General features: G+C 32.6%; 1 protein-coding gene across 1 annotated transcript in view; it reads left to right on the top strand.

The window, feature by feature from the left end:
- Nucleotides 1–13693, top strand: part of LOC111001984 (serine/threonine-protein phosphatase rdgC) — a 90648-nt gene extending 76955 nt beyond the window's left edge. Inside the window, exons 11-15 of the mRNA XM_045633237.1 lie at nt 2976–3161; nt 3782–4037; nt 8862–9010; nt 10402–10504; nt 11665–13693. Coding sequence (XP_045489193.1) covers nt 2976–3161; nt 3782–4037; nt 8862–9010; nt 10402–10504; nt 11665–11882 — 912 coding nt within the window. The 3' untranslated portion in view covers nt 11883–13693. The remainder of the gene's footprint in view (nt 1–2975; nt 3162–3781; nt 4038–8861; nt 9011–10401; nt 10505–11664) is intronic.
- Nucleotides 13694–19935: the final 6242 nt, after the last annotated feature.

Below are 19935 nucleotides of genomic sequence, written 5' to 3'. Positions count from 1 at the left end.
GAAGTCCATCGTGGACAAACGGCGTGACAGGAGATTTATATATATTAAGATAACAAAAACATTTGTAAGGTAGAACACTTGACCTCAGCTTTCTCTCTCTCTCTTTCTCTATCTCTTTCGTGGTTATTATTTTCTCTAAGCAGGTTCAGCCTTCTGTCCTTGACACAACCTATCGACGTTTTGGGTTAACGCATACTGGCTTCGTTTACCGTATGAGGGAATATTAACTAGGCTAACACTTCGTTTTCCTCATAAAAAAAGTTTTAGAGAAAAACTTGGTGCGTGAAAAGTCAGCTACGGTTACTGTAATTATAGATAATTACGTAGGCTGATTAACGTTTTATATGATGTAAACGTAACTGGGGCGACAGTCGACAGCCAAAGGGCGTTGAATTTACGTCCTATGTGAAGAATTCGTATTTTTTATATATTATTTAGTTTTTTAACACATATGACTAGAGATGGCTATTACAATCCGTTCGTTATTGGTACACTTTTATTAATATTTGGTTTAAGATGTCTATCTCCGATGGTCAAAAATGATTTGAGATAGGTTATAAAATGTTATATAGGTTTCCTAACGCTGTTAAAAGCGCACGTAGGAAGAACGTCCATCAGTGCACAGCCGGGGATTGAACCTACGGGCTACGGGATGAGAGACGCATATTGAAGCCACTTGGTCGACACGTAATTCATTAATTATTTATTTCAGATCAATATGAATATAATATACGTACAAGTAACTTTTGTTAGAGTAACAATTCAGTCTTAGTGTGTTAGTATTGCTTAGTAAACAAAACAAAAAAGCTCATATCCTAGTGAAACATCGATTGCACACAAACGTATTAAGATTCGTTGTGATCAACATATCACGATGCTATTGATGCTATGCATATTGTCGGCTTGACAAAAAACTCATACATTATCTTTACATTGTCAATGTCATCCAGAAGGCGTAACGTCTTCAGTCTGGTTTTGGCCCTTAGTTTTGGAAACTGCCTAGGCTTTTGCCGTTGCACTCCCCTAGGTAGAAATCTAGTTCTTGGAGAACACTTGGTTTACTCACCACCCAGTAAAAGTGTATAGTAGGATATACAAAATCGTACTTTCAAAGTCTTAAAATTGAAAGTTAGAGCACTCTCTTCATATTTTAATTTAGCCGTTAAAACGAAATACAATAGCCATTTCTCTTTTGATGGGCCATTTCAGTTATGCTATTCTCCAAACACAACAGATGATTCCAAACATGAAGCGTGAAATATTATTTTAAGAGAATCGTATTGAACTTCTCTCTCGTGTATTTGAGATACGATTGCCTTTAATGTGAACTCAACCATAAAAACTTTAATAACGGACATTACTGAAATGAAAAAGTTTCGTTTATAGCCTGAAAGCGTACGATGGAAGATTGTTGATATGAAACATTATGATCTAGGTACTTAAATGTAAGTCGACAGTTTTAATATTTAATCAGCTGCAGTATAACGTGGTTGAAGAGTCCAGTCCAGTTAAACATTAACCATTATAAACTTATGGTTTAAATACGTTAAATACTATAAAAACACCTAGCCTCGTCACGCATAATTAAATTTGCACTGGTAATTGACGTTATAATAATTAACCAGTGATTAATCGTTTTAATAAATCAGAAGAAACTATTAAAATGTATACTTTTTAAAATTAAATTTTATTCATGCATTGTTTTACCTATTTTAAAGAAAACTAACAAACATGAACATAGGAATTTTGGCCTAGGGGCTTCAGCATGCGACTCTCACACCTGAGATCGTAGGTTCGATCCCTCGGCTGTGCACCGATGGAGTTTCTTTCTATGTGCGCATTTAACATTTGCTCGAACGGTGAAGGAAAACATCGTGAGGAAACCGACACGTCTTAGACCCAAAAAGTCGACGACGTGTGTCAGGCACTGGAGGCTGATCACCTACTTACCCATTAGATTTAAAAATGATCATGAAACAGATTCAGAAATCAGAGGCCAAGACCTAAAGAGGTTGTAGGGCCACTGATTTTTTTTTAAAAAACATGATAACTCAAAATGGTCCCCCTGTCACCTCTTAACGGGAATACGCCGAAATATCAATAACCCTGTATAGTACTTAAAGTGAACCGGGTCTAATATAAAAAGGTTTTCTGCTGACGCAATTATTTACCAAGATTTTTTCAACTCTCGTGAAAAGAAATTCCTTCTTTGCCTTATTATAATGAATGTTATTAAACATACTATACATAATTGTGTACGTCTTGCGTGGTAACATTATACTAGCCCACGTTATAGGCCGATTATTGAATTATCTTAATCCATAGAATACTTTGATATGATACGCATACTTATTACTGTCACGCGATTAGACGTACGTCTTTGGGTACCCCTTCGGGTAAATGGCAGGGATAATAATATTTAATTCTTCCATTAGAACAAAAAAAAATACTATTGTATTTTTGCTAATGTTTATCGCTTTCCAAGTGAGATGACTTGATCTGATCTTGATTCTGTGAGTTGATCACAGAAATGTGGGATCATTCTGCATCTTCTACCGTATTTACCATGGAGAGTGTTCAGAGGCGTTGTTTATACCTGCAGCTGAGTTTCACCATCGAGGCAGAATTAGAAATTACACCCGTATAACCTCAGGGTTCGTCGTTCCACAACTGAGCGATTTTAAGGCAGTTTTTGTTTTTGTATGTGGAACTAGATGCCCATTATTTCCGTAAATAGCGTACCAACTCTAAAAAGCCGGGAACGAACTTAAAATTTGATGAGCCTGCTTCACGCTTGTTCTATAAAAACGAATATTACATTTAAATATTGGCAGTAATCAATAAGATATATAATACATATATAATAATACTGAGTGAAACTATGAAAAAACATAAGAAATTGATTTTGATAGGTTTTGGACAGATTGGATCCATTCAACTAAATACATAAGTAAATATTTGTTTTGGATTTGCAGGTGTTCGACATATTGTGGTCGGATCCGCAAACAACGGGAGGTTGTGTCGCCAACGCTCTCCGCGGTGCTGGCACATACTTCGGTCCAGATGTGACGGTCAGTTTTCTGCAGAAGAATAAATTGAGCTTCATCGTCCGGAGCCATGAATGCAAGCCAGGAGGGTACGAGTTGCTGCACGATGGAAACGTGAGCGTATTTTTAATTAATTATGGGGCAAAATAGGAAATATAAAAGATTTGTACAGAACAGCGCAAAACTCTACAAATGAGTAACATTTGACAATCTTTTGATGTTTACCCATAACGAGACTTTTCTTGGTGTCGTTGGACCTCCGGCTGGACCAATGGTCCGTACGGCGAAGGAAAATATCGTGAAGGAACCGGCGTGTATAAGATAAAGTACACTTTATCATTTATCATTGTCAGGCACAGAAGACTGATCCTATGCGTGCACGAAACAGATACAGATAGTCATACCTAGAGAGTCCCGGCGCCACTGTTGTTATATACTATTTCATAGAATAATTGAGATTAATGATTGCAAAAAAACTTTGGCATAAGACATCTTACACCCTGTAATATGTCTATGGTGTTGCGTGGTGTCGCCATTATAATAAAACAAATGACGTCGTGTTCTTTTATTATTATTTAAGATTCCTGAATAAGGCAATTGCTTTTTGACATTTACTAAACAAAGTGAGATTGGTTTAATGTTCCAACTGGCTACAAAGTATAAGTATTAGTGAATTCGTTTAGGTTCATAATTGGGCAGAAAAACAGACCTATAGAATATCTTATTTGTTGCAGGTAATAACAATATTCTCAGCATCGAACTACTACGAGATAGGTTCAAACAAGGGCGCATATTTGAAGCTATGCGGCAATGCTTTGGAGCGACAGTTCGTGCAGTACACCGCGGCTGTATCGCGCACCAGGCGGTTGACATTCAGGCAGAGGGTTGGGCTAGTGGAATCCTCGGCTATGCGGGAGCTTCATAGTCATATTGTGATGGCGCGACGGCAGTTGGAGGGTACCTTCCGAAGTATGGATCCAGAGAATTGTGGTATGTCTTAAGTTTATTTACTGTGATTGCTTTGATTTTAAGTTTAATTCATACTAAATGACAGTTTGTCGAGATAAATTCAAAATAAATCTTAATTCATTTGATATTAATGTAGTTTTGATTGTTGTTAAACTACAAAGCCTGCGACATATATAATACTAATAGACACGACAGACATTGTCCTGCAGTTTAAGAGGACACACGTACAGTAGAATTATATTTATATGTAAGCTGCAATGTAAGATGTGCAAAAATGATTGAAATCGATTTAGTAGTTTATATATACATATAAACTACTAATATATATTTTTTATTTCTTAAATACATGTTTTTCTTAAAGATACTGGATTACTGAGTCTTGAGCATATTGTTTAATTATTATACTATACAAATGTTACTATTATTTATTGCGTTAAACAATAACGTTATTTTCAATTAAAATCTGAAACTTTTTAGAAATTGCATTATTTTTTCAGTCTCGTTATATTCATCGTTGTAATCCACTCAGATTTAATTACCCTCTCATGTATTGCACTCAAACGCTAATACGTTTCAAGTGGAAGTGCGGTGTATATGAACCGATTAGGTAGGAGACATATACACTAGCTTTTGTTTTCTTACTAATTCTGCCAGTATACTTAAATTTCCGTTTGTCACAATATTTCACCCGGCTTACTGGTAATCCTATTTTTTCTGGGACCATTACGCGCGGATTCAAAGATGCTCTGTCTTTGATTTCCTTATTTGGTGATTACGTCAACGAAAACGAGATGCATTTTCGGAGAGTCCTACAAAAAATAATGTTTATGTACTATCAATTTTGAGAGCTTTGCTTACGTTTACTGGCAAAAGTGGGATAAATTGCTGTAAATCTGCTTACCCAATACCTAATCAGCCCCTAATTAGTTACATAATATACTCGTATATACATATATGTATATATTGATGACTAATTAACCCTAAGATTAGTCTTTACATCTACACTAATATTATAAAGAGGAAAACTTTGTTTGTTTGTTTGTAATGAATAGGCTCATAAACTACTGGACCGATTTTAAAAATTATTTCACCATTCGAAAGCTACATTATCCACGAGTAATATAGGCTATATTTAATTTTGAACAAAAATAGGGTTCCGTAAAATATTAGGGTTTCTCGGACACAAGGTGTAAGAAATCATCCAAAAAAGTTACTTATTTTGCGTACCCTGCCTAGACTATTAAAGATAGAACCATAAAATATTTTAAGTAATTGTAGATCTTATAAATATCTACAAAAAAGTCCGCGACACACTATACCTATCTATATCGAGTGAGGCACAATAACCATAAATGATATACATGGCAAAACGTCGTTTGCCAGTTCAGCTAGTTTTTGATAATAGTATTATTAAAAAAAATTGTTTAGATTTTATGTATGTAAATTTATGGTTTATTGTATATATTTATTCAGCTTTACCGTCAGTAGGTATTTAATTTTTATTTTTATACTAGGCTAGAAGAAATCTTTTATTAGCGCTAAGACCCGCTGAGGCCATGTTCTTCACAAAGCTTGCTAGTGGACTGTGAAATGTTTAGTTAAACATTATTATTATTAAATATAACGCTTGGGTGAGAAGAGAGAGAGAGAGAGAGTAAGATGATAACAACCCTAGGGATCCCTAAGACCTACAGATGTACCCTAACACATACATTATGAATATATAAACGAGTACGGGACAACGCCAAGAGACCAAAGGCAAGAGACGAACACAGCAGAGCAGGAGCAAAGGTTCAAGGTTGTGTGATCATCTTAAATACTACTAACACACATACATAATATTATTCCTGTGAGCTGTTCATTCTCGTTCAAATGAAATCTGAACACAAAGTATGGATCTGAACTGATCACATCATAGAGTCCATGGGCGGCGGTATCACTTAACATCAGGTGAGCCTCCAGCCCGTTTAGCCCCTGTTCTATAAAAAAAGACCCTTAACGTACGAAGAACGTACGAAGTTTGAAAACAAAAAATCTAAAAATAATCTTCGCGAAAATATCGCTACGATCTCAGTTTGCAAATTGTCTTTAAGGTAAGCGATAAGTCCTCGCAAAGTGGATCTTTTGAATTTAGAATGCCCTTCATGGGGGCGATCTGAATCGTCACTCCCACGCGTTACTTAATAAATTTCCGTAACATTTATCAACTTTAGGACAAAGGCTTTCGCTATCGTTAATAAGGGTATCTGTGAATATTATGAATGATGGATTTTAACTTGAAGAGGGCTTATGTAGATTAGGCAAAATTTTTGCCTTAATTTTATGAATGAATTTAGCCACGACCGAGCCTTACTTTCACTATTGATATTTAAATTTTATTTTCAATATCTTTTATGCTTGCAACGGGTGATAACTCATTAAAAACTTTCCGATTAAAGCCGTGTTTCCCGTAAAAAAAAAACGTTTTGCCTTCAAATATCAAAGTTCAAATTTGTATATAAAAATTGTTTATTAACTCTTACTCACTCTCTTGTTAAATGATAGGTATATAGGATATAGTTACTGTAGAATGATTAACTCGTATGTCCAAATATTACCGGAAACGATATGTTGCATTTCGTCAATGGTCGTGAAGATAATATTATAATAAATAAATAAGTCCTTGGTTTAGATTATACAAGTGGAATAAGAGTGGAATAATAGAAAATAAGTGTTTATTTTGATATACGAGGTTATTATTTAGATTAAGGATATTGTTATTAAATTAAAAACATAACGTAATACTGAAATTCAAATTCCAAATAACTTTAAGGAATTTTCGAATAGCCCCCCCTCGCCCCTTGGTGGCAAACACTGGTTTAATAATAATTAAGCCTCATTTATTCCTTGAAACATTAATTCATATTTATAGCTGTTTTTGTGAACCTCTTAAAAAGTATAGGCCTCTTCCAACTGGCTCCATCTCTCTCTATCTTGAGCACTTTTCTCCCAATATTCTTCTCTCTTTCTTTTCCCTGGTGGCACTTTCAACCCTGTGTGTCCAGCACATTGCAATGCATACTTATAAAAATAGTTTAAAATGATTAGCACAACACCCACTATTTTAACTATAATTCAGTTTAATAAACAATAAAAACCGTCCATTTGACTTAATATTAATATTTTAAAGTTCATAGTTTTTTATTATCTCTCTGTGTGTTTAGTCTCCCACTAGATATGCTTTAGAGTTTCTAGGGAATAATTTGAATCTAGAAAATATTTTTTCAGCATGATAACAGATCTGTTATTTTCCTAATTAATTAATTTTGCAAACGTTAAAGTACAGACTAGTTGCAATGTAAACAATTTTGCTTGTTGTTTGTTCATAATACTTTGTTATCATTTCTTTGAGTTTTCTAAAGTAAATAGAACAGCATTTAACAATGCACCTATTATTGTTATATTCGTATTTAACATTCGCTTGAACGACGAAGAAATACATCGTAATTACTTGCCTTAGACCGAAAAATATGTTAGCGTGTCGACACAAGAGACCTATTTGCCTATTAAATACTCCAATTATTAAGAAACAGATACAGAAATAAAATATAGTGATTTATCTTTTAGTCGAACACTCAACCGAATAGTTAAATTGTAACACTTATTTTGGCGTACTTTTTTACTACACATAAGTTCAGTAGTTTACACAAATACGCTAAGTGGGATTCATTAGTAGTTATATAACTTTATTGACGTTCACTCGATCGTAGTATCGATTATTTAAAAGAGCATTTTAATAATACTTAGGGCCTGTTTCACAATGTCCGGATAAGTTCCAAATAAGCTATTTGTTACTTATTTGTAGGATAAACAGTATTTTTGCGTGTCACGACTGTCAGATAGCGCTATACGTCATGAAATGCCAAGAATCTTATTCGGAACTTTTATCTTTCGAATAATTTATGTGTTGCATAGCTATTTGGCACTTTATCCATACATTGTGAAACACGCCCTTTGTCGGCAATTAATTACGTTATAGAAGCTGTTTAAGTTTGTTAGTATATATTCTTAGGCAGTAATAAATTTTTAGAATTTTCGTTTACTTATAATGTACATCTAATTACTCAACACAAATCCCTCGAAATCTAGTTTTCAAGCCTTAACTAGCCTTAATTAACATATTTCTTTGAGTAGTTTTAAGTAACAAATATTCTTATTTTTTTACACACACTACTTGACTTTCGAACTGGTAGTAAATGTAAATTTACAATTTATTTATTTTTTTTTACGTTCAAAAGTGTACTTGTTTACCTATATGAATAAAGATATTTTGATTGATTGATTGATTGAGTATCTTATTTATTTACACTGTTAGGTTTTTACTTTTTCTATGATTTTTTGTACTATAATTATTATGACATTATTTTTTTGCGTCTGAGGCGCAAACTAACTGTTGTGGTCTCTGGCAGACCAACGCTGTAGACGTCTGCTCCATATTATGCTGAGCATACTTGAAATGTACCTTATATCTTTATTTCCTACCATAATTCATTGTTATTTTTCTTTATTGATTACTATTATTTTGTTTCGTTAGTAATAAATGACAGGTCTATTTGTCATTTAGTTGAGTTGAAATGAAATATGATCTGATTGAATAAATAGTTTTTCTTTAGTTTTATTCTCAAAAATCATAAGTTAAAACGAGATTAATCAAATACGTATGAAAAAATGCTAGTAAGCATTTACATGCGTGAAAATGATAGAACTTAAGAAGACGCTAGACCATGGAACTTCCTAACAATCGAGTAGACCACAATATATTCACATTTATTTCCTAATACATATTACTTAATTCATCTTCATTAGGTTTCATATCTATAAGCGACTGGTGCACGGCAATGGAGCAAACGACGCATTTAGGACTTCCATGGCGGATGTTGAAAGATAAACTTGTGAGGACCGACCCAGAGACGAGGCGAGTGAGATATATGGACACATTTGATTTGTCTGCTAATGTAAGTATATACTAATAATCTTTTCAGATGGTTTATAATCAAAACGTTTAGGGCCTGTTTCACAATGTATGGATAAAGTGCCAAATAGCTATGCCACACATAAATTATTCGAAAGATAAAAGTTCCAAATAAGATACTTCACATTTCATAACGTATAGCGCTATCTGACAGTCGTGAAACGCAAAAATACTCTTTATCCTACAAATAAGCAACAAATAGCATATTTGGAACTTATCCGGACATTGTGAAACAGGCCCTTAGTATAAATTTAGATTTAATAGGATCAAAAAAGATCACAAATTCTAACAAAGTAATTTAATTAAGTCTTATTTGTCAAATTTAAATTAGCTAATTAAGTCTATCAATTTTGAATTTGTGAAGTGTTGGCGTACGACTCTCATCTCTGATACATACAGTCTATTCACCAATGGACTCTATGTATACATTAAACTATTTGATAGTTTGGTGAAAACATGATAAGGTGACAGGTATGCGATCAAAAAGTCGACGGCGTCTTTGAGGCACTGAAAGCTGATCACATACTTTGGCCTATTCAGATAAATGATTACGAAACGTATGCAGAATTCTGAAGCCTAGATTTGGTGGAACGCTATGTATATCATTGTATGGAATACAAGCTAAACCAACCAAAGCCGGGTGATTTCTACGGTTCAGGGCGTTCTACACTGTAAATAGATGCCTCCCAAGCAAATAAATTTAAATTGTAATAATTAGCTCATTATTTATAACAATGATTAATTTAATTTTATATTGTTCGTTTCAATTGGACATTTTTCCATTTCACACAATAATATCAACGCCCTGAGTGCTAAAATGAGGTTTCCATACAAAGCTTTTTATCAAAAATCATTAGAAAAAATTGAATATTTCTTTTGATAGAAGAATCTTGTTCCCTTATTTTGTATATTTAAACTGAATTACTCATCTTAGAGTTATATATGATATAAAACTGAGTATGAGTTAGATATATATATTATTTTGGGAAAGCTTCATTTCATGGTCTTGAATTTTAAATTTAGTTTCGTTTATTTTTTCCATTTTCGATCAACGTGGATTGGCTCCAAAAAAAATCCAGTATTAGAACCCTTGTGATCAATCTTAGAATTTAGTATAATTCTCTGATCTTTAGCCATCTGTGCCTGACATCGTCGTTTTTTTGATCTGGGCTATCTATTATTATTTTATATTTTTTATTTTATATATATACATATATATTATATTATATAATAGTCCTTTGTGGACCGTAGTTTTGAGAGTCGCACACCAATATGAGAGTACATCTAAAGCGATCTACTGTCTTCGTTGATAGCCTTAAGTTAAAATGGATAAAAGTCCCTTTCGATTAACGATACATTATATCTCCATTTCAGAAATTCGGTCGCAAATCTGATACGCAAACAGTCGCCGAAACTCTTTATAAGAACAAGCAAAGTCTGGAAACAATATTCAAGATTTTGGACAAAGACAACTCAGGTAAGATATCGCAAAACTCAGTTAACTAATGTTCTTATTTTCGTTTAAGAGACTTTTACTGGACATTTTTAAGGAATGACGTGTTTTTGTTTGGTTACTCAATGATAGAGACAACTTGTACACTATTGTGATGTCATTTCACAGATAGGTACTTAGAACTCTGAGGTCATACATAGGTTCAACATTGCCTTTAGTTTTGGTTTAAGGAAAACCAATATATATATATATATATATATAATATAATAAATAATAAAAATCAGCACGTCGTGTTGTGTGCTAAAATTATATTAAAAAGGAAATAATTACTTTAACTGAATTTGATAATATTAATATATAATATTAATTTTAATTACCACAACTTATATATCATTAAAATCGGTTCTATCTCGATATTTTTTTTTTCTTTGAGTTACCAACCAGCAAGCAAAACACGCCATTCCTTTTTCTTATTATTACTAGAATGAAACCATTAAATTAAATCATATCGTAGACATTTTAAAACATTATTTATAGGAGATGAGCTAACCTACTTTTCTCCACATAATCCACCAGCCAGTTACAAAATAAATATCTTAAAAGTTTCTGACAATATTGAGTTAAGTGTTTTCTGTCGTTTTATTGCGGAGCCGACAGAAATTGACATCAAGTGGAGATCCGCGTAGATTTGATTTAATAAAATGGGGCGGATAATTTATTTACTGCAGAGATAAAATTTATTTTGTTCCTTTAGCGACACTCTAAATATACAGTTGTCCCCTCTATAACGCGGTATTTCCCACTTATAACGCGTAGACTTCTTAAGGTATTATATTATGTGTGAATTTTTTGATTTGTCAAGTCCAAAATTAGTTTGTGGTGTTGTTTCAGTTATGTTTTTATAAAATTATAATTTAACACATTGTAAGAATAAACTTACTTTTTATGTTTCGTTTTTTTTATATTTGGCTCTGTACTCTAAGGAAATTGTTCAATGTTTGTTTGATTTTCATAAGCTCTTTTGTAATTGGTGATCATGCCCTCTGTATCTTTTAGACAAAGCAAACTATTTTCTTTATTTCATAAGCTTCGTTAACGAATTTAACGCTTACATTCAGAAAGATTTTAGTTTGATATTCTAGCACATTCTCGCAAACATATCTGAACCAATATCCTTTTAACAGGCTACATAACGCTGGAAGAATTTTCCGAGGCGTGCCAACTGATCGGGAAATACATGCCAAATCCACTAACCCAAGAGCAATTAGTCGACATCTGCCGCTTAATGGACATCAATAAGGATGGTTTGGTTGATCTCAACGAGTTCCTGGAGAGCTTCAGACTTGCGGAGAAGAGTCTGCACGAGGAGGACCACGAGCTGGCTGAAATACAGGCCACCTGACAAGAGCTAGACCGCTATCCTAGCAGGACAGCGGTCGATAAAGACGAAGTTGGTGTTGAAGTCGAATTACTGAGAATGAACGACGACTTTATAGCTGGCAGTTCGAGGGAACCGGAGGAAATTGCGCTAATTGAACGAAGACCCGGCCTGTTAGAGAGTGATATGTAAGTGAAGGAAGACGGGAAATTAAGCAACTACTAGGTGCACTATCCCCTTTAATGATACCAATTGAAACTAATTACTCTCCCCAGTACCAGCTCCTGGCTCTTGATTTTTCTTCTTCAACAAAGAGCAGATCGAATCGTCTACAACCAATCTCTTTTCGAGTGGCTAGATCCCTTGGCGTTGCGTAGAGATGTAGGGTCACTCTAGTGATAATGCTAATTCTAAGCAACCGAATCCAGCCTCATTCCTCAGGTCACGGTAATGATCGTGAAACAGATCCAGAAATCTGAGGTCTAGATCTAAAAGGTTTAAAATCATTAAAACAGTCGCCGCTCTACTTGTATCATATAACAAAACATTAATCGGGGTAGCGTTACAATAGGTTTCTTCATTTCAAAATTGATGAACTCTTTAAAATCTTAATTATTATAATAATTTAGTTCATTTCTAGTTTCAATAATGATACGATAGATTACGCTACAGTTCTTTGGCAGATGCGAGTAGATTGTAGCACGAAGTTTGTCATCTGACTTTAATATTGCTATGTATCCTCTAGTTCTTGCAAGGCCGTAGCGCTGACGGTGTAACCTTGGAGTCAGTTAATGTATTTTCTTTTTCGTTTTCTTCTACTGAGGGTAGTTCCCGATAACCGATAAGACGACTTGCTGTCTTCACAGCACTCTATGCTCAGCTTGTTTCAATCCATTAGTAATATTGAGATCCATAACTGTCTTAATTTGATCATGCCAACGGTATACCATATCGACGCCGACTTCTCTCTTTCCTTGTTCAAATCCCACTATTCCTGCACTGCGCCACTCTCTACCATATACCACATTTCCTTAATCTGGTTTATCCATCATCTCAACTTTCTTTCTGTTTTCCCTTGGACAACAGTTCAGTATTTTCTGGTTTCGACTTTTCTATTCTTCTTTCCCACCCATTTAAGTTTATTTATTTTTAATGTAACATCTGCTACTTTCCTATGAAGGCTTTCAAAATGATTAAAGAAGAGAATACAACCTCCGCTGTTACTTTAACTCCCACAGCGCTACGGATTTTGAAAGAACTATTACTAGTAAATACGTGATCGCTATTAGGATTAAGAGTACCGGCACTGTAGCCAGAATAGTGTTGTAGCACTACTGGATTTTCTTAGAAATAGAGCAAATAGATATGACTGCCTATTTCGATTTTCTCCAACATTTAAACTTAGTCGTAATTTCTCTTTGCATTCGCGTCGCATCGAAAATTCGGCTTGCATTTTGTATAATATTAGATAATTTTTCTGTTCTGTTCTGTTAATTAATTGGTGCCAATTATAATCAATCTAGTCAATTTATAGTTAGAATTTTTATTCAAAAGATTATTTTTATAATAAAATTAATGGGAACAATGATACTTTGAAACAAATGACGGTGTTCCAAAAGATAGGGAGATGTTTTGTTTTGAGTAGAAATATTTTTAATTTTATTAATTTTCGTATGCCTTTTTGAGTATTACATTATGATATAGGAGTTTAAAATAAATAACTGCTTATAGCAAGATTATAATATTTTTAAAGTAATTTCTCTATTTTTTGGAACAAATTATACCACATGTAATTGGGATTAAAGTTTTATATTTCTTTAAATATTTGTACTATAATATATTTTATATATAGATCTCTAACTAAAAATATCACTAATATGATTAATAAGATAATATTACTGTAGCGTTAATACTATTCGTAAAATATTATATATAGATTCCCTTTATAGTTAAGAAGATAATTCAAACTGATGCGATTATAAAAAGATTATTTAAGACTTTAATATATAATTATCCTATAACTTCACTTGGAAAATATATTTTCTATAATATAAAGTGAATTTAATAGTAAATGTAGAATCCAAAAACTATCCAAATAAAAATATAATAAATATATTTTTTTTTATTTTTAGATATTTTTTAATTTTTTTTTCAACTGTATCAAAAAATACATATAACCCTAAATTTTCAACCCTCTACGATCAACCCCTATTCTTATTATAAATGATATACATGGCAGAACGATGTTTGCCAGGTCAGCTAGCATAGATATAAATTCAATGTAGATTAGACTAAACAAATAATTTCAGATGTCAGCTAGGTATGGCGTAAAAATCTTCAATTAAAATCATCAATTATAAACATTCACATCACATATATAATACAAGCTAATTATTGTGTACTCATATTAGTTTTGGACCAAAACATTTTCAGACGAAATTAACCTTTAAGCCAAACTAAGCAGATTAACTTAGGATTAGACAGAAGACAAATTAATTAATACGTTCTATATAGGTAGCTACAATATAAGGTTCTACTATGACTTCTCCCTGCAGTCATCCGGGACCCATAAAAAATGAAAACATATTTTAAATTATCTATTTTAATGAGTGTTAACAAATTATGTTTCATTCTAAGGTAGTTTTTGTAAAGATTACTCTTAACATTATTTGTAAACTGTCAAAAGCCTATTAGAGCTTTTTATAATCGTATCGTTTCAGTAAATTTTTAAATACTACCATTAAAGCTCGTTTATATACAGATAACGAGAAGTTATAACCAATCGTAGTGGCCATTTCACATTTCTCGTGCACTTTCAAATTATTGCCTTTATATAATAGAATTAAGTGTATGATAAGAATGTTTATATATTTATCAATATATGTTATTCAAAACAAATAATACTTACATAAACCTGTAATGTATGAAAACTAATCTTTATAATTACTTTTCTTACATTGGAGCCACTCTCTCTTACGCCCGAACCCAATAATAATCCACAATCGCAGATTGAAAACAATCTAAGATCAGACCGTGACAGTCGATCGAGCAGCTTGTATCGATAGATATCTATTACAATCTGTCGATTAGTTATTGGCAGACTTGTATAAATATTTAGATTAAGATGTCTAACTCAGATGGTCAAAAACGGATTGAGAAAGCTTATTGGGAATGGGCGTTACTGAAGCTTAAACATAAATTTGTCAGATATCAAATTACAAATTTGTCAAAAGTTTGTGTCGATATAGTTTTATCAATAAGTTTTAAAGAAATTTGTCATTGTATAAAAATAGTAATCTGTTTGGTCTGGTATGTTTTCCGACCTATAATATGAATGTCCTTAGTTTAGTACTATGGGCTAAAGAAAAACGCGTTCTTATATCGAGAATATGTTATTATTAAAAACTTCAAGTAAACGCTAATTTGGATTATTACATATACGTCGTGATCAGCGAAAATTTACGTTTATTTTAATAGTATTTTACTCACCCAAAGTAAACATATTTAAACAAAGGAATTATATATGAGCGTGTTTTTCTATGGCCCACATAGGCACAAGACCAATTAAATTGTGCCATAGAATTTGTTTAAATTACGATTTATATAATTGTGTGAACTACACTAATGCACTTTTAATAAAGTGACACCTATTGTAAAGTTTTGCTAATATAATTATGCATTACCAGTTTTGTCCATTAAATTGTGATACAAATTAATTGTTTTTTATTTTTACTGACCACGCAGCAGAGTATAAACTATAACGAATTCTTAAGTTTCAAGGATCTCCAAAAGTTACAATTACTTTGGTATTTAATTCCTAGAATTTAGACGTAAAAATTACGACCTGATGCTGAACTGCCCTGCCTTGTTGTCGCTTTTACTATTTCAAACCCTTTCTCCATACAATACAAGTAAACCCAACCATTTCAAGATCCTCGGTCTAATACAAACTTTTTTAAATTTTTATTAAAATTTAAAAATAAGAGATACTGAGCACTGACCACCCGAGAAAAGAAGAGCGGGCAGGTCAAATTGACGCTGAGCTGTTGACATAATAGAAATAGCAGAAAAATAGTGGCAAACTATTGGCAAAGATATAGAGAGATAGGAGGCTTAAGGATATGTCAATAAAATATAATTTATTATTATTATTTATTATAAGAGACTTTCGCTCCAGTTTCCATAAAAATATTTCAAGTCCAAGAAACAAATACACAAAATATACTTCTCTGAATTACATAACTTACTAGACAGGGGGACTCTTCAGCTATCAATCATCTGTAAATAAAAACGGTATTTATTAGTAGGGACTGTGATTAATGATTCTTCAAATAAAATATAAATAACGTTTTCGTTGGCCTACTTAGACGTTAAAGGCTACGACTTTATAAGCGAAATCGATTCGACTAGGTACTCTCAAATTTAGTACTAAGACGATTGTGGTAATAAAATATAGCCACTTTAAAACAAACAAACAAAATCATTTATTCATATAGGTAACATAATGTACACTTATGAACGTCAAAAAAAAGAAATATACATTAAATTAAATGATTGTATTTTTATATTTACTGCCAGTTCTCTTATTTACTCTAGCTAACACAAATTATACAAAAGATAAAGACAAAGATGTTTATTTTTAGTACAAAGTATTTTAGGTTCAATAGAATTACCTTCATTTTTGAATGCATTTAACAATTTACTTTTAATTTATTTCAAAACGCCATCTATAGTGATCACGTAATAACAGGTGCATGAATTACCTCGTGTTTTGTTTTAATGTTCATAGTTCAGTCATTGCACACTAGATGGCGTTTGACACTACTTATAAGTGCTATAAAAATTTAATAGGTGGAGCCAGTGACATCGAAACGGTATAATCTGTTTGTCCAAGTTTCCAAGTGGATTCTTTAGATTCAATTGTTTGTAAATTATGATAGATGCAAGTTATTATAATACATAATATAATGTAATTAATATCTTATAACTAACCTTAAAATTTAATTATTAAAAAATATTATTAAAAGGAGTCCCTTTAGGCAAGGTTCCGAAGATACTAGCAATTAGTATATAATTAATACTATTTTTTAATAATTAAATTTTAAGGTTAGTTATTAGATATATTTTTAGTTTGTAATTGTATATTAATGTTAATGTGTAAATATATATTTGAATTAATACCTTTATGACATTTTGTAAAATTTTAATTATTCTCTTATCTAATATTCGGACTTCTCAAGTTCTTTTGAGGTAAATAAATAAAATGATATTGTTATGATTAGTAAATATACAATATTATTATACTTTATTTTAAACACTTATTTACTTTATAAAAAATCGGATATTTATTTAATCTGAAAAAAATCATTCTTTTAATATCGAATTCTATAAATTGATATTTACAAAAACTGCTATTGCCAATATAACATTCACATATATAATGCTACAGTAACCCTGACTCCACTACATCGGCATATTTTATACAAATTATTAAAAAAAATACCTGTCCATTGCCTGCGACCATCCTAGTAAAACATAATAATTAAGACCCTCGCCATCTACCTATTACAGGGACTAAAAACTACTTAATTTTCTCTTAAACAGCGGTCACACATCCCTATTAGTGGTCAAACCGATAAATTGCGATCTATAAACGTTTTTGCCGGCGGCGTTTAGTTATTTTCATAATTTATAGCCATTTAATACCCAAGATTATTAGATCTTTTTTCAAGACGCAAGGGATTGCGTGTCGCGTGCATACGCTTTTTTTGGTTCACATTTTGGGATACAAAAAAGAGCGTAACTGGTCACTGACTACCGAAATATAATTTATAGATAATTTCATAAATTATATGCCACGAATGAGGTAGCTATGAATTTAAATGGGTACAATATTGGGCATGGATTCCATTAGGTAGTCTGAATTAGAATCTATCCGTACTCTCTAACTATAAATGATAGCTGTCGCAACGATGAATGTAAATTCGTTGTACATAATATATACTATTTTTGGTTCTAAAATTTGTAGTACCGTCGCCATTTTAAAATATCATTGACATTGTATATTTTTAGAAACTCCTTGATACAATGAATAATTTTACCTGTTTTATTGCTTGCATGATTACTATGGTAGTTTTAATTATTGAACGAGTGTGATTGCTGATCTTAAAAGATATTATGTAATAGGTAGGTAATCTCTGGTAATTTGAAGATGAATTTCCGTGAAAAAAGAAATTATTGCTTCCCAGGGGTAAAACGGAATTGAGTTATGTAAAATAATATTTTGTTACGTTTAGTTGAATTAAAATAAAATATGTTTTTAGGTCTAAGTAGCAGGGCATTGGTCCCTAAAAAGAAAAATATTTTATATATCATGAAATAATAATGAAAAGATGAAAACTTTAGCAGTGCGAAAATGAGTAATAAATATAAATAATAATGTAAAAGTAAAACCAATACATTTCCAATATTTCTTAATAACTAAAATTATATCATCAGCGACGTGATGCTCACGATTCGAGTTAGGGCTTTCAAGAAAAGAGCGTACCGATTGTTAAAAGGCCGGCAGCGCGCTTGCGAGCCTTTTGGCAGTGCGAGTGTGCATGGGGGCGGTACTCCTGCTCGTCTGCCTTCTGTTAAATACAAAAGTCGATTCTAAATTTTTTGGAGCCATAGCTATAGCTTACGCTCTACTAAAAACTATGTCCTTGAAATCCCATCAGAAACTCTGCCTTTCTTGGCGAATCCTTTAAGGTCTCTATTCGCTTAGCTCCTTCTCTATCTTCCTTTAAATCGTACTATCTGATTTGACACTGATCTAAAATTATCATGATTCGTGCGCACTTTTTCTTTTCCATGCGTCCATTTTTAGATTATTTTTTGTTCTAGTTTTAGTTTCGTCCAAATAACTTTATAAAATATTGCCCTTTTTTCCTTGCCTAAGACCTGGAAAGTATCCCTGGAAAGAGATAAAACGATCAGTTGCTTTTCATTATTTATGTCAATTATACTTGTGTACTCAACGAAGTGTTAATATATATCGTGATTCTATATTTGTGGCATCAACGCGGTATGGCGCCTGCAAGAGATTGACATTTGACATCCTAGTTTTTTTGTTAGGGAATCAGTTTATTTCCTAATTGACTGAATTGGTTACGCGAAACGGTTGTACACTAAATAACCCTTGCAACAATGTAACATGAAGTTGAACGGTAAAATTGTGCAATCGCGCGCGCCTCTTTACCGCGAAACTTGACCGAAGTGCAATGCGCTTGCTGGTCGTGTAATTAAGAGCTATGGTTACATTTAGCAATTATTGGACATTGACCAGCCCCTGGCTTTGTCTGAGACTAAATGTTCAACATCACAAATATTCTGTTGGTCCAAGCGACAAGAAACAGTTCAAAGAACTGCGTTCAAGATTTTTACGATTGCACAAGATTGGAGAATAGGATTTTGGAGACCTTAAATATTTTTTTACCATCGGGCAGTGAGGACCAACGGAAAGTTTCTTGCCAGTTCTTCTTGCCCGCTCTACGCCCTTAACTTGCGAACTGGTAGTAAATGTTAATTTACAATTAATTTAATTTTTTGACGTTCATAAGTGTACTAGTTTACCTAGATGAATAAAGATATTTTGTTTGTTTGTTTGTTAGAATGTCGGTTGTAATGCTCCTCTACTCAGATCCGGCTTTGAACGACGCTCTGAGTACATTCGAAGCAGATCTATTTAAAGACAGTCTCCATGTCTTCATTCGTAAGATGCTGCAGCAACTGTTGCTCGTGACCAGTGGCAATTTCAAAGAAGAAATGTCTTAGTTATTATTATATATTTTTTTTTTTTTAAATTGCACATACAAATGTGCATTTTTTTACGTTTAAGTTATTTTTTTTATTGTATTTTGATTCATATACTTGCATGTATCTTGTTTTTGTATGTCATTTTCTGTAAATGTTTGTATGTGTTTCGTTCGTGAGCTTCTGAAAAAAAAAAATATAAAGAATGAGAGTAATAATATTAAAATAACGTTATAGAGTAAAGATATAGACGACTATCAGAGACATAGACTAAAGAGCA

The sequence above is a fragment of the Pieris rapae genome, chromosome 22 (genome assembly GCF_905147795.1).
Source record: "Pieris rapae chromosome 22, ilPieRapa1.1, whole genome shotgun sequence".
Classification (NCBI taxonomy): domain Eukaryota; kingdom Metazoa; phylum Arthropoda; class Insecta; order Lepidoptera; family Pieridae; genus Pieris; species Pieris rapae.
The sequence above is the reverse complement of the archived record's forward strand: the minus strand, read 5'-3'. Positions and strand labels throughout refer to the sequence as shown.